This window comes from Aethalodelphis obliquidens, unplaced genomic scaffold (genome assembly GCF_003676395.1).
Source record: "Aethalodelphis obliquidens isolate GAN/ISIS:26980383/991018 unplaced genomic scaffold, ASM367639v1 scaffold17, whole genome shotgun sequence".
Taxonomy (NCBI): Eukaryota; Metazoa; Chordata; class Mammalia; order Artiodactyla; family Delphinidae; genus Aethalodelphis; species Aethalodelphis obliquidens.
In genome coordinates, this window is record NW_020837961.1 from 2702743 (window position 1) to 2725154 (window position 22412).

Below are 22412 nucleotides of genomic sequence, written 5' to 3' on the forward strand. Positions count from 1 at the left end.
ATGTTTCAACTTCCAAATATTTTAGCTAGGCACCCTCCTTTTTTTTTTTTAGGTGATTCACAGCGATGAAGTGCATGTTTACACATACAGTTTTTGTCTACGTTATATCATCACACAAAAGTGGCTGGAAAAACTCCCACCCAAATTTGGAGATAATGTTTAAAGATAGACTTAAAGGCTGGTTGTTGTGTATGAATATCTGAGTCTTCCAAAGCCATCCTCCAAGGCCACTAAGACAAGAGTGTAACGAGAGGCATGTGACTCTCAGTTGAAGAAAGCCACATGAAGATGCTCAGACCCCAAATCACAAAGGCAGAGTCTTTCAATCTCCCGCATTGATTGTGGACGAGCTGCATCCTCAGAGCCCTCTGGGTGGGGAGCAGCAGGAACTATTTATTTAACAATGATTAGGACTTCCCTGGTGGTGCAGTGGTTAAGAATCCGCCTGCCAAAGCAGGGGACATGGGTTCGAGCCCTGGTCCGGGAAGATCCCACATGCTGCAGAGCAGCTAAGCCCGTGCGCCACAACTACTGAGCCTGCGCTCTAGAGCCCACGAGCCACAACTACTGAGCCCACATGCAGCAACGAGGACCCAAAGCAGCCTATATATATATAAATTAATTAATTAATTAATTAAATAAATAAATTTATAAAAAATATTCTTAAAAATACCATAATGATTAATGGGGTTCTTGACCAATATACAGACTAGTGTAAATAACTTCCTACTTTATAGTCCTTACACCAGAAATCCATACAATCAGACGGTATTTCCATAGCACTTCTCCTCCAACAAAGTTGGGGATTTACCACAAACTGTCATTTCAGTCTTTTCTTCTGAGTAATTAATTATATGCCAAGGTCAATGATAAGCTATCATTTTTGGGGGAGGGGGGCATTTCAAGGAAATCTAAGACATTGGAATTGAGAAAAGAAAGGAAGAAATCGCTGTGATCTGGAACTGGTAACTTGTTTAATCCCTGCAGATAAGAGGGGTTGCCAGTCCTCGGGTGAGTTCTGCTGAGAATGTGTGTGGATGTCGGTGTGCACCCAGCCCCCATGTGTTCCCAGAGGAGGTGATGGGGAGGGAGTGTGGTCCAGCAGTGGAGCCCGCGTCCTAAGCAGCTGCACAATCCCCAGGAAAGGAAATGAACGAGATCTACCGCGTCAGTCCCTAGGATCGCAGAATCAAAGGCTGTGCTTTTTAACATCTTTATGTAGCCCACGTGATTAGCATGCCTACTTCATTCTGCTTCCATATTATGAAAAGAGGGTGGCTACTCAGCTTGTGAATTGAAGTTTGAAAGAGTTTGGTATCTCTAAAAGGAAGAGACATGGGAGGTATTATTTCCTTGCTATGAACAAAGAATTCATCTAACCCGATTGCCATCAACAATCTTGACCTCAGATAGCTTTGCTTGCATAAGTTTTGACTACTCAGATTCCTAATTATCCTGTCATCAGTGCCATAATCCACTGGGCTGAAAGACATATTTTGTTTTATACGATCATTTACAGAATGATATAACACACACGAATTTGAATTATACAAATGTTCCCAAGCTTTTTAAAAAAAATTATGAGCCTTTAAATTACATTGAAAAACTTTTAGATTACATTGTAAAAACATATTATCTGAGAGTAGATAGATATATGGATATGTGACTGAATCACTCTGCTGCTGTACACCTGAGACGAACACAACATGGTAAATCAACTAACTACACTCCAATATAATAAAACAAAAACAAAAGAACACAACAATGTTCGTGAGCTGAGTCTTCTGTGCTGACTAGAGTCCAGTTAGACCTTCCAGCCTTGGAGGACCTGTGACCTTCCTGGGGTAGAACAGGTACAGTGCCTGCTGCCCAAGGGTCTACGTGTTTCCCACAAAGTGTCACGTGGACCACCTGCATCTTAGTCTCTCCACGTGCTTCTTTAAGTGCAAGTTCCAAGGCCCCAGAAAAGCTAACTCAGAATTTGGGGCATTCTGCATCCTTAAACGTCTCCATAAGCGGTTCTTCTGCACATTGCATTTTGAGAATCGGTGCCCTAGATCTGGGACTGGTTAGTTCAGAGTCCTCAGCGGGGAGGTCTTAGTATTGCTGGCAGAAAGCGGATTTGCTTCCTATTTCCAGGCGCACTGTTTCTCCCCAGTTCCTCAGTAGCCCCCTCCCTCCCCCAATTACGGGCTGGTGAGTTTTGATCGCTGTTTAGCAAACCTGGGAGGTGCTGCACTCATTCCAGCCACTCGGGGTTCTCCGCCTCCATCCCCAGTGCATTTCCCTTGATTGACAAGAATAAGGCTTGGAAAGAAACCAGAGCTCGCCTTGCCCCCACCAGAAGCTTTCCTCAGGCTGCTCTAGGTCCTTGTCTGGGAAGGTCAGTCCTGCTAGCCCCCCGCTTGGAAGTGGGGTGCTGGGGCTCCTTGCCAGGTCTGTCGAGTTCAACCCCAGATACAGAACTTCCTCTTCTCAAACGACTGCCTCGCCTGCAATTCTGTAGCTTCCAGAAATTATTTCCTTTATTTTAGAAAGTGCTGCCCCAAAGAAATGATGCGACCACAGAAGCGTTTTGAGGCCTCTTTCAGTGCTATTATTCTTAAAAGCCTGGACAGTCTTCAATCTGTCTCAGACTCCTCCCTGGCGTGTATTTTTCTCAAAGATGGTATCTGTGGTCAGAAGGGCCGTTTGGTAGGTTTCACGGTTTCTGAGATAATTGCTGGCAGCCGGGGTCAGCTAGACAGCAGGAACTTTACCCTTTCTCACTGGCTGTGAGTGAAACCAACTAGGATCACACAGGGCAGGTGCCTCGGAAGGTGCTTTTGCCTCTCCTCCTGCAGCAGACAGGAAAGGGGAGGGGGACAGACCCAAGGGAGACAGACAAAGCGTAAGACTTCCCACCCAGGGCCCCGAAGGGGACCTTTCTGTCCTTCCTGACGACAGGATGCTGGGTTGTTTTCCAAACCAAGGTCCCGTGAATTCATGTGGTTTAAGGTAGTATTCCAAAATCTGCCATTCTATATTACACAACATTGTAAATCAACTACGCTTCAGTAAAATTAATGAACTAATTCATTTTTTTAAAACCTGCCATTCTATCACAACATTGTTTTAATGGAACTTGTTTTCCTTAGTAGTATTTACATCAGGTTTATAGGAAAATCCCAAAGGCCAATCGTTGGCAGCTTAAAAAATATATTTTGTGAAAAAAAAAATATATATATTTATTTTGTGTCCTGGGCCCATAGCCAGCAGTTTACTAGTTTAGATTGCTAGTGATCTATGTCACATGATAATAGTTAATGCAGATATGGAGAATACCACGTGCCAGACCCTGGTCTAAGTACTCTATGCGCACTGACTCACTTAAAACTCCCAGCAACCCTGTGAAGTAGATACTAATATTGCCATTTTATAGACCGTGTAACTGGCGCACAGAGTCCAAGGTCCTAGTCCAACAGCTAGTCCAAAGTCACAACAGTAAGAGCCAGAAGAGTTCAGACCCTCACCACTCAAGGTATGGTTCCTGCAGCACAGGCATCACCTGAGAGCTTGGCAGAAATGCAGACTCTCAGGCCCACCCAGACCTTTGGACTTGGAATCTGCATTTTAACAAGACTCCCCACGCGATTCGCATGCACGTTGAAGTTTAGAAACCACGGCTTAGATAGTCTTAGATTATTTCTCTCTGTGCCCATTAAAAACCCACCTATGGCTTAAGACTTCAGGAAATAATGTGTACTTGGCTGGTTTGTTACGAAAAAAAAAATAGGATTCTAAGATGATGTTTGTGTCCTCTCCTAGCTCCTACCCCCTTCAGATTATCAGCTTCTCAAGAAGATAAATAGGATAAATTAGTTTTTTAAAAAGTCACTGAATTCTTACTATATGCAGGCACTTCATTAGGTCATCATAGAATATGCTATGAAACAGGTACTACTAGCCTCAAATTACCGATAAGAAGATCGCGGTCACAAGGGTTAAGAGGAAAAGACAATGCATGGACTGGGAGAAAGTTTTTGCAAACTATGCAACCAACAATACACAAAACAGCTCATACAAGTCAATATCAAAAAAAAGAAAAAAATGGGCAGAAGCCCTAAATAGACATTTCTCCAAAGAAGAAATACAGAAGGCCAATGAGCACATGAAAAGATGCTGAACACCACTAATTATTAGAGAAATGCAAATCAAAACATCAATGAGGTATCACCTCACACCTGTCAGGATGGCCAGCATTAGAAAGTCTACGAGGACTTCCCTGTTGGCACAGTGCTGAAGAATCGCCTGCTAATGCAGGGGACACGGGTTCGAGCCCTGGTCCGGGAAGATCCCACAGGCCGCGGAGCAACTAAGCCCGTGCACCACAACTACTGAGCCTGTGCTCTAGAGCCCGCGAGCCACAACTACTGAGCCCGTGTGCCGCAACTACTGAAGCCCACGCACCTAGAGCCCATGCTCCACCACAAGAGAAGCCACTGCAATAAGCCCTAGCACCGCAACAAAGAGTAGCCCCCGCTCACCACAACTAGAGAAAGCCCGCGCGCAGCAACGAAAACCCAACACAGCCCAAAAAAAAAAAAAAAAAAAGTCTACAAACATTAAATGCTGGAGAAGGTGTGGAGAAAAGGGAACCCTCCTACACTGTTGGTGGGAATGTAAATTGGTGCAGCCACTATGGAGAACAGTATGGAGGTTCCTTAAAAAACTAAAAATAGAGTTACCATGTGATCCAGCAATCCTACTCTTGGGCATATATCTGGAAAAGACGAAACGTCTAATTCGAAAAGATACATGCACCCCAATGTTCACTGCAGCACTATTTAGAACAGCTGAGATATGAAAGCCACCTAAATGTCCATTGACAGATGAATGGATAAAGAAGATGTGGTACATATATACGGTGGAATATTACTCAGCCATAAAAAAGAACGAAATAATGCCATTTGCGGCAATGTGGATGGACCTAGAGATTATCATACTAAGTGAAGTAAGTCAGACATAGAAAGACAAATATCATATGATAACACTTACATGTGGAGCCTAAAAATATGGTACAAATGAGCTTATTTACAAAACAGAAACAAACAGGCACAGAAAACAAACCTATGATTACCAAAGGGAAAGTAGGGGCAAGAAAAATTTAGGAGTTTGGGATTAACAGATACGCACTACTCTATATAAAATAGATAACCAACAAGGACCTAGTGTATAGCACAGGCAACTCTATTCAACATTTTGTAATGACCTATATGGCAAAAGAATCTGTAAAGGAATATATATGTATGTATAACTGAACGACTTTGCTGTACAATTGAAACTAACACACCATTGTAAATCAACTACACTCCAATAAAAAGAAAGTAAGAAAAAAGGTTAGGAGAAGCAGCTGAGATGACAGCTAACCTGACAGCCCTGCTTCCTGAAGCTTCTCATGTTGATTTCCTCACAGGTAGCACATTAGCACACAGAACTATCCACTAATCTTTGACAAAATAATTTTTTCAAGCCCTGTCTCAAAAGCAAAAAACACTTTTTGCTTAATCCTGAGCACTTCTCCCTGATTTAAGGAAGCGATACTAATGTAACCTACGAAGTGTCAACTTTGGAAAATCAAATCAAAGCCCAGAAAGGCTAATCAATTCTTCTCCTTTCCCTCTTACTTCATGCAATAAAGGTGTATATTGTCTTAAAAAAACCCAAAACAGAAAAATAGAGTATGAGACAAAGCTTGTCCTTAGAGGTCCTCTTCTAACGGCTTCGTTTAGATGCTTTTCAAAGTGATGCCAGCAACTAATATTTTTTTCCTGCGAATCACACTGGTGATGATTCACATGATCAGTAATTTAAGGTAGGATTGATTTGAAACTGCTTTCACTTGTAGATAAATTTTGATTCAGGCAAATCACACACTACGACTATAGAATAAAAGGCAGATTAGCCAAGTGTGTCAGGCCCATTAAAATGTGTAAGCTTTTGTCATGAATTAGTTTTTTAAAACGGGACGTATTTGCTTCCTGAATTATAGTGATGAGACTTAAGCTGAATTTGCAGGACTATTTGATTCTTTCTTCAAATAGGAAACCACTGGCATTTCTGTGTGAAGTCATTTTCTATTTTTAAAATAATTGAATTTGAGACATGACTATGAGTGTGACCGTTTCACAAGGCAAAAACCAAGATGAATAAATGGGTCTGAAACCCAGACTAATGGAGCGAGCTGTTCATAATCACATACATGTTTATGTACTTCTCCCATCACTAAAGCTTCATTCATCATATTGGTTTTTGGCCATTTCCTAGACAGTATTTCCAATTCTAATATATTTCTAACAGAAGTCCCATGTTGTGATCACTCCTTTATAAGGTGGAATTCTGCAATATTCCTGGTTTACATGTGCAGATTTTCTAGTAGATCTATGATGGCTGAAAAAATACATTAATATATTTATTTAGTCAGTAATCTGGATATAACACACATAAATACATCATATAAACAAGAAGCAGGCAGAGGCTTCCGTCCTTCTGATCAAGGCTGTGTGACCTTGAGGTTAAAGCTGTGTGATCTCGAGCAGGTCACTTAGCTCTCTGAACCTCAGTATTGTCATCTGAAAAATGATGGGTTAAATTAGATTATCTGTTATGGTGCCATTTTGTTTTTAACACCTTTATTGGAGTATAATTGCTTTACAATGGTGTGTTAGTTTCTGCTGTATAACAAAGTGAATCAGCTATACATATACATATATCTCCATATCCCCTCCCTCTTGCATCTCCCTCCCACCCTCCCTATCCCACCCCTCTAGGAACGTGCCTTTTTAATTTAACATCCCATAGTAATAATCCCATCAATCTCTCAGTTTGGACCAAGTGGGAATTCATTTAAAAATCCGAATGAAAAAATGTATTTTTTAAATGTAATTTTGTAACTTTAAAGCAGCATGGGACCTGGGATTGGGTAAGCAGTATCATTTGTTTGCAAACAGATGTTGTAAAAATACATAACCGTGCTCTAAAATACTTTAAGATCTCTTCAGAATTTTGTTTATGATATTAGTTTTCATAGTAAGACCTTTGTATGCCAAAATAACATTATCTATAAAATCTCTTCACTATGTAATAAAACTTAGCAAAGTGATAATAAAACTTACATGAAAGAATAAGCCAGCAAATAAAATGTTTTAAAAATACAGACAATAATTTACCTTATCAGATTAAACTCAGAGTTATCAAAAACATATGGATTATAAAAATAAAAACAGTTTGAGTTTGGTGGGATTGGCTGGGAAGTGACATAAAGGAACATTTTAGGATGATGAAAATATTCACGATCTTGATCTAAAAAGTAAAGGCATCAGAGTGTTCACTTTGTAAAACATTATCAAGCTGAACGCTAGACGAACATACTTACTAGAGTATATGTTACATATCAACTTTTTAAAAAGTTTTCAAAGTTGGACCCACTGACATTTGAATCTCTATCCCTTTATGAGTTGCAAAATAAATAAAATCTAAGATCCATCCATCATGGAGGAGACAATCTGTGCTCTAATTATGACAGTCAAAAGAAATGAGTAGGAGACAAAAGAAAACAAAGCACAGGGCGTAGCTTGTGGAGCGTCCAATGAGGTAATGGTCCTCCATCCCCACTTATTCTACTTGACTACTCAAGGCCTTTGGAATTGGGTTTGTGTTTCCTTTCAATGTCACACTACACTCTGGGAACACCTGTGATGGATATTTAGATTAAATAAGATAACAGGATAACTTATAATGTTCTACATGCTTCTAGAAGACAGAAAACATCTTATTCCTGTTCATTTTTGTATCCTCCGAAGCTCGTGGACAACTTTTTAGTATTCAATAGGGATCCAATTTCGATTTGTTACATTGGATTTCAAATCTCTATGATAAAAATTTAGAATCAAATTTTTTTCTGAAATATGTTTTAAAAGGAAAAATATTAAAATTGGGTAGAAAAATAAAACTTGATGAGTGGTCAGATTAGTTCGGTAGTCACAGTACACTAAGTAAATATACAATGTGAATTGTCTCACGGAATAATGGAATCTCACTAGAAATGAAAGAAATTGAAATTAAAACAATTATAGCTACCAATGATAAGTATGAGGAGTGTTACACTTATGGCAAAAAAGGGAAAATTTGATTTTAAAATTAAATTAGGCATTAACAAAAACACTATAAAACTCTTAAAAGTGCTCTGAAATCACCCTCAAAGTTGCTGCAAAATTTCTCAGCTATTTTCTCATCCTCTTATAATCTGGTTAGTTTTTCCTTACATATCAGCATTTGAGGTAATTGTTTAAGCTATTTCTCATGATATTTTATTGTTTTTACATTAGTTATTAATAGTGACAAAATATTTTCTATGTTTTTATTGCAATGATGCAATATTTGACGTAAAATATGCAGCAAATCCACTTTTCATTTGCCTAACCAGGGTACATACCCACTTTTGCCAACACTTTTATAAGAACATGGACTTTCCATTGAGATCAGTTCCAAACTTGGAGGGAAAAGAGGCTAAGTTCCAATAACTTAGAAAGGTCCTAAGTGATGGGCCTTAGAGAAATTGACGTTGTAACATCTGACCTGCGTAAAAGTTAATGTGTGATGTGTTGACCACAGCAGCATTCAAGAAACAAGCTTCCCTAAAGGGTTGAACCTACTAAAATCAAGACTCAACAGCCAAATTCAATTTTCAGAAAATACAGAGGATAGAGGAACACGTTAAATGACATGACAGTAGCCACATCCACAATGTTGGGTATTTCTACTGGATGACTGACACAATTTCTGCAACAAGAAAAAAAAAGAAGTCTATACCAGCTTATAAGACACCAAAAGAGACAACACAACCAAATGCAATGAATGTGTGGACCTAGCTTGAATCTGTATTTTCACGATCAATCATAAAAATGCATTTTAGAGGCAATGAGGGAAATATTACCACGGACTAGTTATTACATAATGTCACAGGATAGGTGTTAATTTTGTTAGGTATGATAATATCAATGTGGCTATGTAAGAATATGTTCTTTTTTTTTTTAAGAGATGCACAGTGAAACATACAGGAGTGAAATAATATCAATAGAATATCTGGAATTCACTTTTAAATAGTTCAGCAAATGAAAAAGAAAAAAGCTATGTGATCAAATGTGGAAACATTTTGATATAAGTAACAGGTAAGTGGGATATATTTTAAAAGAGTCATAACAAACTTTTTTTTTTTTTTTTTGGTACGCGGGCCTCTTACTGCTGTGGCCTCTCCGTTGCGGAGCACAGGCTCCGGACGCGCAGGCTCAGCGGCCATGGCTCACGGGCCCAGCCGCTCCGCGGCATGTGGGATCTTCCCGGACCGGGGCACAAACCCGTGACCCCTGCATCAGCAGGCAGGCTCTCAACCACTGCGCCACCAGGGAAGCCCCATAACAAACTTTTTAAAAGTTGTATCAAAAAAAGATTGATATATACCTCTCCATTATCAAAAATAAATAAAAATGGGGAACTTCCCTGGTGGTCGAGTGGTTAAGAATCCGCCTTCCAGGGCTTCCCTGGTGGTGCAGTGGTTGAGAGTCCGCCTGCCGATGCAGGGGACACGGGTTCGTGCCCTGGTTCGGGAGGATCCCACGTGCCGCGGAGCAGCTGGGCCCGTGAGCCATGGCCGCTGAGCCTGCGCGTCCGGAGCCTGTGCTCCGCAACGAGAGGGGCCACGGCAGTGAGAGGGCTGCGTACAGCAAAAACGACAAAAAAAAAAAAAAGAATCCGCCTTCCAATGCAGGGGACACGGGTTCAAACCCTGGTCAGGGAACTAAGATGCCACATGCCGCAGGGCAACTAAACCCGCGCGCCACAACTACTGATCCCACACGCTCTGGAGCCTGCATGCCACAATTAGAGAGAAGCCCACACGCTGCAACTAAGACCCAATGCAGCCAAATAAATAAATAAGTATTTTAAAAATAAATAAGTAAAAGTGATTTTTAAAACTATTTGTAGGCTTTTAATACAAATACATCGTTCATAGTATTTTATACAATCCTCTGAAGTTCGTGGCCTCAACAGGAGTCTGTACCTTTCACCACCTAATTCCACTCTTTGTAAATATACCACAAGAAAATAACAGAAAGGGAAAAATAATTTACCCAAAAGTTTTCATGTAGCTTTACTATAAGAGAAAATCTGGAGACTAAATATAAAATACAGGAGGATATGAAGTTAATTATTTTGTATCAATATAATGAAAAACCTTAAACCTATCAAAGGTGACAAGAATTTGAGCTACGTAAATACATGAAACTAAGTACACACTGACATAGATCAGAAGAAATTTCAAGTATCAATTAAGACTCTTTCACAGTTGGAAGTGACAGAAAAGCCAACCCAAACTGGCTTAAAGCAAAAAGGAAATCAATTAGCTGGCGGAAATGAAAACTTTAAAAGACAAAGGGGACTTCCTTGGTGGCGCAGTGGATAAGACTCCACACTCCCCATGCAGGGGGCCCAGGTTCAATCCCTGGTCAGGGAACCAGATCCCACATGCATGCCGCAACTAAGAGTTCGTATGCCATGACCCAGGAGCCCGCAAGCTGCAACTAAGGAGCCCTCCTGCTCAAATAAGACCCAGAGCAACCAAATAAATAAATAAATAAATAGTATAAAAAAATAAGATAAAAGACACAAAAATCACCTTGATGGATCATAGATATAATGAAAACACCAAACAGTAAAAACTTTTAGAAGAAAACAAGGAGAAAAATCTAGGGGACCCTGGAATTGGTTTTGAATTTTTAGATACAACATCAAAAGCACAATCCATGAAAGAAAAAATTGATTCCCTGTGCTTTACTAAAACTAAAAACTTGTGCTCTATCAAAGTCTATGTTAAGAAAATGAAACGACAAGCCACAGACCAGGAGAAAACATTTGCAAAACACTTATCTGATAAAGGATTTGTATCTAAAATATATACAGAACTGTTAAAACTCAACAATAAGAAAAAAAATTATAAAATAGGCAAACATTGTGAACAGACATCTCATCAGAGAAGACATACAGATGGCAAGTAAGTATATGATCATTGGTCATTAGGGAATTAAAACAACAGTGAGATGTAATTACATCCAGTTAGACTGGCTACAGGTAAAAAATAAGAAACACCAAATGCTGACAAGGGTGCAGAGCAACAGGGATTCTCGCTCTCTTCTTGCTGGTGGGAACACAAAGTGGTGCAGCTGCTTTGGAAGACAGTCTGGCAGTTTCTTACAAAGCTAAACAGAGTCTCACCACGTGATCCAGCAATCCCATTGCTAAGTAAGTGTTTACCAAATTGAGTTGAAAACATACCCATGCAAAAGCCTTATAGAAGTTTTTTTTTCAGAATTGCCGAAAACCGCAAGACACTAAGATGATTAGGTAAACAGTTATGATCCAACCATACGAGGGAAGGTTATTCAGTGATAAAATAAATGAGCACTCCAAGCCATGAAACGACATGGAGGAACCCTCAGTGCCTACTGACAAGCGAAAGAAGCCAGTCTGCAAAGGCAACACACTGTGTGGTTCCAGCTCTAGGCCTTTCAGGAAAAGGCACAACTATGGAGACAGTAAGAGATCAGTGGTGCCAGGGTCTCAGGGAGAGAAAAGTGGGGCGTGTGTAGGTGAAGCACAGGGACATTTAGAGGGGTGAACCTGTTCTGCATGATACTGTCATGTGGGTACACGGCCTTACCAAGTTGTCGAAGCCTGTAGACTTCACAGCACAAAGAGGAAACCCTGATGTATACAATTTCAAAAAATCATTTAGGGAACTTATCTAGGAAACAGACACAGACTCACAGACATAGAGAACAGACTGGTGGCTGCCAAGGGGGTGGGGGGAGAGGGTAGGAATGGACTGGGAGGGTGGGGTCAGCAGGTGCAAACTATTACATACAGGATGGGTCAACAACAAGGACCTGCCGTAGAGCACAGGGAACTATATTCAATACCCTGTGATGAACCATCATGGAAAAGAATATAAAAAAGAATATACATGCATATGTATAACTGAATCACTCTGCTGTAAAGCAAAAATCAACACAACATTGTAGATCAACGATACTTCAATAAGATAAATTTTAAAACAATCATTTAGGAGTTTAGGGAACTCCAGGACAATTCAGACAGTGACAGGAGAATCTAACTGCATGACAGGTGTATGAAGCAGCCTCACTGGAGGGGCTGGGGAAAGGTCCCGACCCAAGTAACTCTGGAAACGAGCAGAGCCTGTAAGCCCAAGGGCAAGAGAACGTCAAGGAAGCACCGTACTCTGGTCGATAAGGTTTTCTCCCCTGGAGAACTGGTTAACAATTCTGATACGTGTATATACATATACTGAAAATTAAACAATTAAGTGAACTGATGGCAACGGGTGGGAGCCAGGCTTCTCATGATTGGAGGGGAATTTACAGATGAGCAAGCGGCATGCTTAAAAATAGGCTTGTGATTTTAAAATATAAAGGAAATAAGATTAAACGTGCTTTATTTCTTACAGACATCACAATTAGTCGTATTCTATTTAACTACACTTTTTTAAACTGAAGTATAGTTGATTTACAATGTTGTGTTAGTTTCAGGTATACAGCAAAGGGATTCAGTTATACACACACATAATTGCACTCACACACACACCACCCAAATCACTTAAAGCACGCTGAAGGAACAAGATGCCAGCCGACAATTTTACTGAGCTTACTACACGTCCTGCTCAAATTTTTATCAACCAAATATGTCAAAGTGTATAAAAATGCAAGAAACTTAAATCAGTAATAATGAAAATTTGCTCACAAGTATACTTTTTATCAACATCGGAGCAGCCCCCATTACACAAAACATAAACTTTATGATACAAAAATATTCCTTTGTGGAAGTTAGCTCAGATGTCGTGAGAACGGGAACAGCTGTTCACGGCAGCTTGGTGTCGACGCCCAGACTGAGTGCATAAGAGTAACAGAATCGTGTAGAATAACATGTTTCTTTCATTCTCATGTCCATTGTCACGTGAGCATCATATAGGTGAGGGGTAAAGAAAGCTTAACTCTCCTTGTGAAAGATACTCAAAAGCCCTTTACCTGTAAAAACCATCCGCCTCCCCACTGTGGTCGGTACTGGCTCTTGAAAGGATACACCTGCCATGGTTGTAGCTGTGCTACTGGATTTTCTTTCTCAGCTTCCTCACACCAGTTTATCTGCACCAGAAACAGCCAAAGACTCTGCTGTCTCTCCTCTCCCTGTCTGTGACCCGAACTAGGTGGTTGCTAGGGACTCTTTATGACAGGAAGGCAGGGTGTTCCTTCTAAGAGCTCAGTGTTCCAGCCTCCAGGAACAGACAAGACACAGCTGTAGCATCCCCAGGAACGGCATCCAGTCTCTTCCTTACCTGTCAACATCAAGTCCAGAAGAGACCTGTTCAGGTTCTAGATCTAGAGCAGCCGTACGTCCCCACAGACCTGGCAGCCTCAGTCAACACTGTCTTCCAACATATCCCAAGGAATGTTCTGCAGAGGGCTGTCACTGCACAAACCGAACAGACAAAAATCACAAACCACGGTTAGAGGCATCTGAGAAGCCCCGGCTAGATAAAATACAATTAGAAATTATATTTTAAATGAATAAGATCATCGTTTATGCATTTTTCCCAGCCCCGTATTTCAACACGTCCTTAAACACAATCTGTACCTTGGTCATATTAATCTATCTGTGGTTCCCATCACGTGTGATGCTCTTTCGTTCCTCTGAGCCTTTACCCATTCATTTGCTCTTCCGATAATGTTCTTATGTGAATATTTCTGTCCTCTGAGAGTCAGAGCCCGTGCCTCCTCTCCCAGGAGGATGCCTGCAGACAGAGCTGACCACTGGCTCCTTCACGCCCCTTTAACTTCTACAGCGTCTTGTTTATACCTGCCTGTTAAACTGCTACCACGTTGTTTCAATTGTCTATTTTGTCCGCCTCCCTACTAGAATCTCACTCCCAGTTCAGGGGAAAAGCATCTTTATTCATATTTCAATTTCCAGAGACTGTCATGCAATAGATGCTTAAGAAATGTTTGTGAGATGAATAAATGAACCAACAGCTAATTCCAGCCTGCCCAGAAATATAATATTGACCACCTGATAATCCATGGAATATAAATTCTAACAGCAATTTTGAATTCAACCTTAAATATATGGAGTTCTTTACTGAAAGTGTAATGCCTTTTGTTTGTTGAGAGAAATTACAGTAAAAACACTCTACATTAACTATGAAGAGGGTTGCTAGCCTGGTGGCAAAGGGATATAACCCCCAAGTCCCCCTCCAAGGAAAGACTTGTGCCCCAGCTGCAGGAAATACCATCAGTAGACAGCCTGCAGCTGTCAGCTCCTTCAAGGGCTGCTTTAGCTGCAGCGGGCTGTGTCCCTCTCGTGGTGTCTCTCTCTGAGGCAAGCCCTCTCGGGGCAGCATGGTCAGAAGACTCGGTAAGGTGAGGGGATAAAGTCCAGATGTTTCCACCTGCCATGGGACCATTTTTCACCCGGTGAGCGGAGGCTTTGTTGAGCCCTCACCACAGTTCGGCTTCTTCCTCTGCCCAATCCTGCTTCAGTCTCTTTCTGTTCACAGGCATAGATCCCAAATAACCATCTTGCCCCCCACCAACTCCTGGAGGGCATGACTTGTGGCGACCAGACAGCACAGATGTGTAACAGGGAAGAACAAACCTGCTTCCGCATCAGGTCTATCCCTGTAGCTCTAAGCCTTGTGCTCTGTTGCCTGTGCTGAGTCCTGCGGGCTCTGCACCTTGTGAAACAGTGTTGCCTCTAGCCTGAAATATACAGGGGAGCCTATTCTGAAGGCTCTGACCTTTAAGGGTAAAACACTTTTCCATTCATACAGAGATAAAATGTTGCAGAACAGAGAATAACAGTTGTGAACAAAGGATTCCAGCACCAAGACGTTTCCAACAATCAGCCACGCCCACTCCCATTTTAGTATAAAAGCAGCCTGACTGCTAAGTTGGGGCAGGTGGTTCTTGGGGACACTAGTCCCCCATCTTCTCCGGCTTCCTGAACAAAATCTCTATTCCTTGCCCCAACACCTTGTGTCCCGATTTCTTGGCCTGTTGTGTGGCGAGCAGTACGACCTTGGACTGGGTAACATGTCCAGGTGCAAACGTGTTACACAGGAAGGCTTCTTGTTTTACCCCTCAACCCTCTAACCAGAAGCTGATTCTACTCCCCCAGCATGGGCAAGTCTACTGGTCTTCTTTGATCTGCTCTGCATGGCACTCTTCTTTACCTCTGCAGTGTCAGAAGCTTTCCTACCCTTTCTGGGGTTAACCAGTTCTTGTTACTATGGCCTAGGGCTCTCCAGCCCCAGCCTTAGGCTTCTCTCTGAAATTTCCCTATTTGTGTCCTCAGAACTACCACTTTCCAAGTGTGAAACCTCCTACTGGAAGTCAGGGGCCCGCCCCTTTGGTTTCTCACTGCAGTTTTTGTGATGCGGAGAGAGAAGGAAGGAGGAACCTGAGTGACAAAAAGAAATTCTTTAGTAAAATAAGCAGGAAATAAAGGAGATCTCGCTTTTCGCCGAGGACCTCCCCTTAACCCATCCTGAGGAATGCAGGCTTCCACTTTGCCTCAGAGACTGTTACAAACTTTTCAATCTGTTGTGGGCTTAGGGTCAGTGATTCTGATGGCAAAAGGCTGGAGGGAAGGGAAAATAGAGGAGAAAAAATCAGAGTTAGTTCTTTGGGAGATCTTTCCACCAACTCAGTACATGTTTAGGTTCATTTGTTTAGTTTTGTTTCATTTTTTAGGGATTAAAAAATTCTTGTGTAATTAAGTAAAATATTTACATGGTTTCAAAGTAAAATTCTTAAAATAAGGGATATTTACAGAAGTCTAGCTTTTATCTTTGTCATCTACATCTTGTTACTTCTTTCTCCTTATAGGAAAACTTGTAAACACTAAAAGAAAAATATATTTATAATCATATCCTCCCCTTTCTCAGAAAAAGAGTAGCAAACTAAACACGTGTTTTTTCCACCTTCCCTTTATTCAACGAGATCTCTATTAATGGTTATATGGGCTGTTTCCAATCTTTTGCTCTTATAAAATGTGCTATAAAATATAGGTTTCTGCAAACATGTTCTCATTTATTTTGCAGTACATCTTTGGGATAGATTCCTAGAAGTGTCATTCCTGGACCAGAGGGTAAGGCATATATACGTTAGCTTGATACTGCCAAATTCCCCCCCGCCATAGGGCTGTACCATTTTGTTGTCCAACCAGCAATGTCAGAGAATGCCTATTTCCACATGACCCCACCCACAGAGTATGTTGTCAAACTTCTGGATTTACCACAGGTAAGAACTGGTCAAACAGTAATCGGCATTCCTCTCCTATCAGCGAGACGGAACATCCTTTCGTATATTTAGGAGCTATTTGCATGATTTTCTAAGACCTTCTGGTCATCCCTCTTGTGTAATTTACTACCAGGAGCTGAGCTTTGTCTACTTTTACAAGGATGAGCTAACATTCCAAAGAAGGACAACAGACACACCAACAGAGAATCACAGTAAAGTGTCAGAAGGGCAGTGATGGTTACGGGAATACATTTAACACCTAGTTTGTTCCTGGAGACATGGGGACAGAGGGGAGGGTCACCTGCCGTTCCTGGGACAGAGGGCGAGGCTCTCGTCTGAACTGTGTCTCAAAGAATGATGAGGACCCAGGCAAGGGATGGGAGGTTGGGGGATGGCATGGGCGGAAAGGGCATTTTGAACAAAGAGGACAGCTTGAGCAAACGGCCCAGAGGGGAGACACAGCCCACAGAACTGTACATGGCAGAAAGACAAGTTCAGCACTGCTGACGGTGATGGCTAAGAGGGGAGAGGGGAGAGGAGGCCTAAGGGGCTCGTCCGGGCATGCCAGGAGCAGGGACTCTATTCTGTAGGCATCGGGGACCCCTGAAGGTTCAAACAGGCAGAGACTGGTCAGTCTTGGGTTTAAATGGAAGATGCTTGGCTGGGTGGAAACCGAATTGAGGAGAAGAGCCTGGGGACGGGGGTCCAGGCAAGTACAGGTGAGGCCAAGGCAGAGGTGATGGGAGCGGAGAAGAGATGCATTCGGGAAACACGCTGAATCTAGGTGGTAAGGAATCAGGAGGACCCCGGTTATCCAGCCTGGGTGACCGTGAGTAGTAGGGTCACAAAATAAAACACGGAAAACAAGAGAAAGACAGAAAACCAAGGCCAGTAGGTAAAGCGATGGTGTTAACTCGGTGTGGAGCTGACAGGATAACCAAGCAGTTAAAATGAAGCCCATACTGTCATCAGAAGTTGCGACAGCTTCTGAACTCATTAGAGGGGATTAAAGACGATCTCCCGTGGCCAGCAGATGCTCTTCAATTAGAGAAAATCCCTATTGTTTATGAATCAGCCGCAACCTCCTCTGATGAAGCTCAGGGTTTACTGCTGGGCACAAATGAAACGTTGGCTATTGTCTTGCTTTGCTAATGTAACAGTTACTTGAGAGTTGAAAACTGCTTCACGGTACAGCTGTGGAGGCCAGTGCCCGGTGCTCAGGCCCTGCAAAAATGCCTGTTCCAGTGTTTGGGAACGCATCCAGCTACACAGTTAATGATGGAAAGTGATACAAACTAGAAACTCCCATGATGCAGCAATGGAACCTATCTCCAGGTGAATATAGGGTCAGTACTTGCTAAAATTAATGCTCAAATACCCTATTACTAAGCACACTTTGCAAACTGGGGAGCTTTGCCACCCCTATACCGGTAAATCTTTATACTTTTAAGCGCCAAATAATTTTAGGTCCTTTCCCTACATTCCTGTTTTTAGGCAACGATCTGGAAAACTCACGGAATAGAGATACAGACCTGGCTTCAAATCCCAACAGTCTTCTGTGTAACACTGGCAAGTTGATTTTCTGTAAAATGAGAATAACTGTGCCTCCCTCCCTATAGGGCAAAGGGAATAACGTATATAAAATGCTTGTCACAATACCTGACACACTATGTAGTATGTATGCAGTAAATATTCTCTGTAATATTAGTCTCATCACCTCCCCCTTACCTTGGCCTCTCCCCATTCTTCCCTTAGAAAATACATGTGACTAATATACATTTAAAGTGTGACCATCATGGACCTCAAGATTATCATATTAAGTGAAATAAGTCAGACAGAAAAAGACAAATATCATATGGTATCACTTATACGCAGAATCTTAAAAGATGACACAAATGAACTTATTTACAAAACAGAAAAAGACTCACAGACATAGAAAACAAACAAAAGGGGATAGTAGGGGTGGGGGGAAGGGGGGAGGGATAAATTAGGAGTTCGGAATTAACAGATACAAACTACTATATATAAAATAGGTAAACAATAAGGACCTATTGTATAGCACAGGGAACTCTACTCAATATCATGTAATAACCGATAATGGAAAATAATCTGAAAAAGAATATATATTATATATATATATAAATGCATAACTCAATCACTGCTGTACACTTGAAACTAACACATTATAAGTGTATGTATATGCGTAGCTGATTCACTTTGTTATACAGCAGAAAGTAACACACCATTGTAAAGCAATTATATTCCAATAAAGATGTTTTAAAAAAACCCCTATACGTCAATAAAATAAATAAATAATGAAAATAAGTAAATAAAACAATAAAGTGTGACCATCATAACCTTTCTTTTTATATTTGGGCTTTCAAGACCAGCTCACGAAAGTGTCTGTATTCTTCATCTTACTCATGTAGCTAGAATTCGGGTAAGTTGGCACCAGAGATGCTATTCCCTGCCCGTCCAATCAACCTGACCTCCCACGGTTGCAGTTAATATAATTAGGGATTATAGTATACATGCCTTTTCTATAAAAACACCGTTTAGAAAATTAAAACCACAACACATTAGAATTGCCATCCCCTAACTGCTATACTCTACATGGAGAAACAATAAATAATCAAAGCAAGTGCTTTAGCAACCATAGGGTGATACCTTACAAATGTGTGAACTGTTATTGTGATAAGGGACCGTAGCTACTCCTGAGACAGAGCCCCTCGGCTTCCGCTCGAGCAATCTGATCGTGGGAGAGGCCAGCTGAGGGGCTAAGCCACGGCGCAGGGGAGCCGGAGGAAGAGCCAGGACGAATCCACCCGCCTGGTCTTCAATTCAGGGCGCTCTTCTCCCTGCTCCATCTTGTACAAGAATCTGTCGTCTCTTTTTCTCGTGCGTGGCACTGTGGATGTCAACAGCCCTTGCAGTTCTGCTCTAATGGTTTATGCGGTCTTCCTTCTGCCACTAGTTCAACTTTCTGGTGAAGACTTTTTCACTGAGCAGTGAACAAATATCACTGGACACTTACTGCATGCCAGATACTGTGCAAAACACTTTCTCCAAAGTTGTTTTTTTTTTAACATCTTTATTGGAGTATAATTGCTTTACAATGCTGTGTTAGTTTCTGCTGTATAACAAAGTGAATCAGCTGTGCACATACATATGTTCCCATATCCCCTCCCTCTTCTGTCTCCCTCCCACCCTCCCTACCCCACCCCTCTATGTGGTCACAAAGCACCGAGCTGATCTCCCTGTGCTATGCGGCTGCTTCCCACTAGCTATCTATTTTACATTTGGTAGCATATATATGTCCATGCCTCTCTCTCACTCCAAAGTTTTTTCACTGTCTGCACAACAGTGCTATGACACAAAATTATTATCCCTGGTTTATTGTGGAGGTCGGTGTGTTCCAGAGAGTTTAGTGTCAAAGTCTGGTCTCATTGTGCATAACAGAGAATGTGGGGTTCCAAATCTGGTTAATTATTTCTGAGTTGTAGAAATGAAATCTAATTTTGATCTTCAATAGACATATTTGTCTCCCGTGATAAACCATAATGGAAAAGAATATGAAAAAGAATATATAGGTATATAGGTATATATAGGTATATAGGTATATATATATATAGGTATATATAGGTATATATAGGTATATATAGGTACCACTGAATCACGTCGCTGTAGAGCAGAAATTAACACAACATTGTAAATCACCTATACTTCAATAAAATTTTTTTAAAAAGCACAATATAAGGATTTCAAATGAAAAATAAACAAACATATTTATCAAAATTATGAATATGGTTACTTTGAATATAAGTGAAATTCTCCCATCTGGGTGCTACTGCAGCTTCTCAGCCTGTAACAGTAGCATTCCCTCCTAAATGTTCCTGGCAAATACCCTTCCCATCTTTGCCTTTAAGAAAATCAACCCCCTTCCAAATTTCTCTTCTTCCCCTTCCACCAGCACAGACCTCCAGAGGTCCTCAAATGCCCACACTTCCTTCTCTGCGCTCCTACAGGCTTTACGTTTTACCTTGGCTGTTGTGCAGATCATTTTTGTGCAAGCAGGCGTCCCTCTCCACAGTGGCCCCGGCCAAAGTGGGATTCTGCTCTTCCCTCCCCAGCAACGTCAACCACGGGTGGGCTCCTGGCTGCCACGCCATTCTCTGTACCGCCACTCAGACCCAGACTCCTGGATGCAGCGGGAAGGAAACAAGTCCCTTCCTCTATGACATGCTCCCTTGGAAGGCCGCCAACAGACTTTCTTGGGCCCCAAAGAGCAACACAATCTGGGGTGACAGCTCTTCTGATGACTTAAGAGCACACTACTGACTGGGTGGGTTTGGGGGGGGCGGCACTGTGATTTGGAGACTCCTCCAGCCCCCCTGGTCTTTTGTCGAATCCAGGGCATCGTGCCGTACTTAATCTTTCCTCCTGCCGGGACAAATCTACTGTAGAAAATTCCCTCCATCAGCACCCTCCCTCCACCCAGCTCCATTTCTCCTATCCTTCATCCAGTTCGCCAGTTATTTTCCTGAGAAAGTCGCAGCTCCCTTTGAAAACACTGAACGCAATGACAAGGCAGCAGCAGAGGGTGGTTTCCCCAGAGCACAGCCAGGAACCAACCTTTCTTACCTTTCCGAGCAAATGTATTTCTATAATGGACTATAAGTACTTATACTTACTGGGGGGAAAGCAATTAAATATCAGCGAGAGTATGTGTGCTTCCACAGGTTCTCCTAAACCTGGACAAATGTCCGAAGCTCAGCGTCTTATTTTCATCTAGTTTCCGGAGACTAAGCATCATTTACAGCAGTTCTACAATCCAAGATTCGTTTCAACGTCTGAACTTTTTTTTTTTTGTGGTATGCGGGCCTCTCACTGTTGTGGCCTCTCCCGTCACGGAGCACAGGCTCCGGACACGCAGGCTCAGCGGCCATGGTTCACGGGCCCAGCCGCTCCGCGGCATGTGGGATCTTCCCGGACCGGGGCACGAACCCATGTCCCCTGCCTCAGCAGGTGGACTCTCAACCACTGCGCCACCAGGGAAGCCCCAATGTCTGACCTTTGATGTTGAAAAAGTCGACGTAGCTTCTTAGTATTTGCCATGACACAGAAAGAGCATTCAAATGTACGGATCCTCAAAGAGGGTCTGATAGTTACAAACAATCTAAAAATAGCATGTTACTGAGCCATAAAAAAGAATGAAATAATGCCATTTGCAGCAACCTGGATGGACACAGATATTATCATATTGAGTGAAGTAAGCCAGACAAAGACAAATACCCTATGATATCACTTATACGTGGAATCTAAAAAAAAAAGATTCAATTGAACTTATTTACAAAACAGAAACAGACTCACAGACATAGAAAACAAATTTATGGTTACCAAAGAGGAACCATGGGGGAAGTGATAAATTAGGAGATTGGGATTAACAGATACATGCTACTATATACAAAATAGATAAACAACAGGGACCTACAGTATAGCACAGAGAACGATATTTAATATCCTGTAATAAACCATAATGGAAAAGAATATAAAAAAGAACATATATATGTGTAACTGAATCACTTTGCTGTACACTTGAAACACTGTATAAATCAAATATACTTCAATAAAAAAGTTTTTTAATAATAAAAATAGCTGTTATCTCTTATTTGAAATGGATTATACACTGGTTTATAGTACAAGTGTTTGGTATAGTCTTAAGAAAAAACCCTACTTCTTTGAAAAACTTCATTTTTTAGCAAATCCCATTTAGATGTCAATGGGAAAATAACTTTTCTTCTTGTATATTTTATTAGGATTTTTAGCTTAATCTTTTTATTAAACTCTAATGTAACACTTTAAAACGTTGTTTAAAATGTCTAGGAACAGTTTGAGCGGAGAAGGATGACAGCATCTAGGAAAGGACACGTGGTGGGTTTGGGAACTCCTTGTGGTAGAAGCTGAACCCAACCCCCAATTTACTCCCACACAACCTAGATGGGAGAA

General features: G+C 41.5%; 1 protein-coding gene across 12 annotated transcripts in view; it reads right to left on the reverse strand.

Annotated features, from left to right (window-relative positions):
• SPMIP2 (sperm microtubule inner protein 2) overlaps positions 1 to 22412 on the reverse strand; it is a 158641-nt gene that overhangs the window by 82531 nt on the left and 53698 nt on the right. For 11 of the 12 annotated variants that reach the window (XR_003434933.1, XR_003434937.1, XR_003434936.1 and 8 more), the window contains one exon: positions 13445 to 13578. Coding sequence is in view for 7 of the 12 variants with exons in the window: in XM_027116855.1 (XP_026972656.1) it covers positions 13445 to 13454 (10 nt within the window). In the remaining 5 variants the exon portion in view is untranslated. Of the gene's footprint in view, positions 1 to 13444; positions 13579 to 13743; positions 15990 to 22412 lie in introns of those variants that run through there. The other variant, XM_027116854.1, reaches the window with a different exon arrangement.